The sequence below is a fragment of the Gavialis gangeticus genome, unplaced genomic scaffold (genome assembly GCF_001723915.1).
Source record: "Gavialis gangeticus isolate Ggan-Ray unplaced genomic scaffold, GavGan_comp1, whole genome shotgun sequence".
In the NCBI taxonomy this organism is placed as follows: Eukaryota; Metazoa; Chordata; order Crocodylia; family Gavialidae; genus Gavialis; species Gavialis gangeticus.
This window is the reverse complement of record NW_017729024.1, coordinates 88,428,898-88,429,710: the sequence shown is the minus strand read 5'-3', so window position 1 is coordinate 88,429,710 and position 813 is coordinate 88,428,898. Positions and strand designations below refer to the sequence as shown.

The 813-nt window shown below is 51.4% G+C and overlaps 1 protein-coding gene across 1 annotated transcript in view; it reads right to left on the bottom strand.

Annotated features, from left to right (window-relative positions):
- PTCH1 (patched 1) overlaps positions 1–573 on the bottom strand; it is a 106,325-nt gene extending 105,752 nt beyond the window's left edge. Inside the window, exon 1 of the mRNA XM_019517346.1 lies at positions 106–573. Coding sequence (XP_019372891.1) covers positions 106–174 — 69 coding nt within the window. The 5' untranslated portion in view covers positions 175–573. The remainder of the gene's footprint in view (positions 1–105) is intronic.
- Between the last annotated feature and the right edge of the window lie 240 nt (positions 574–813).

Below are 813 nucleotides of genomic sequence, written 5' to 3'. Positions count from 1 at the left end.
CCCCCACCGGGGCTCTCCCAGGAAGCAGCCCCGTTACACGCGATTTTCTTTTCTTTTCTTTTCTTTTCTTTTTTTTCTTAATGACAAAGCTAGTCTCGTACTCACCATCCTTCCCCTTCTCACGGGGAGCAGCTCGGTGGGAGTTGGGGAGCTGACGGGCTTGCGAAATTGCATTCAGCGCCGAGGGAGACTTTGATATCACATCGATTTCGTGTCCTGCTTTCTTCCCTTTCTTCCTTGCCCCCCCCCAGCCCCCCTCCCTTCCTCGCTTTCTTTTCTGCTTGGACCAAAGGAACTGAAAGTGTAAAAAAATAATCCTCCTAGGTTGCAGGCATTCTGCAGAGTGCTGGAAAGGCTCACAATTACATGCCTGTTTCTATTAAGCAGCTCCATCGTCCTCCATGTGGGTGGTCTGGCTCTCAATAGGCAGGACCTGTCAGGGTCACGTGATGAATCCGAAAACTTTACCCCTTTACAATAAACTCAAGGAAAGCAAAGTAAACTCCAGGAACGTGCTATCAGCAGAGCCCTCCTGGGTAAACAGGCAGCTCCCTGCTCCATCCACCCTTCAGCTCCCAGAGGCCAGCTCAGGAGACAGTCACTGCTGTAACCTCCCAGGCCTGCGATGGACAAAGAGGACACAGGATCCTCTTTTCTTTCTCCCCCCTCTAGGCTTTTCCTTTCAAACCATGGCAGTCCAAGCAGATCTCATTTCAGCTTGTAAGGAGCTTGGGTGAGCTCCCTCAAGCTGTGGAGGAGGTACAGTGTGAGAGGTGCCAGGTGTTGGAACGCAGCTCCCCTGGTTTAAATAAA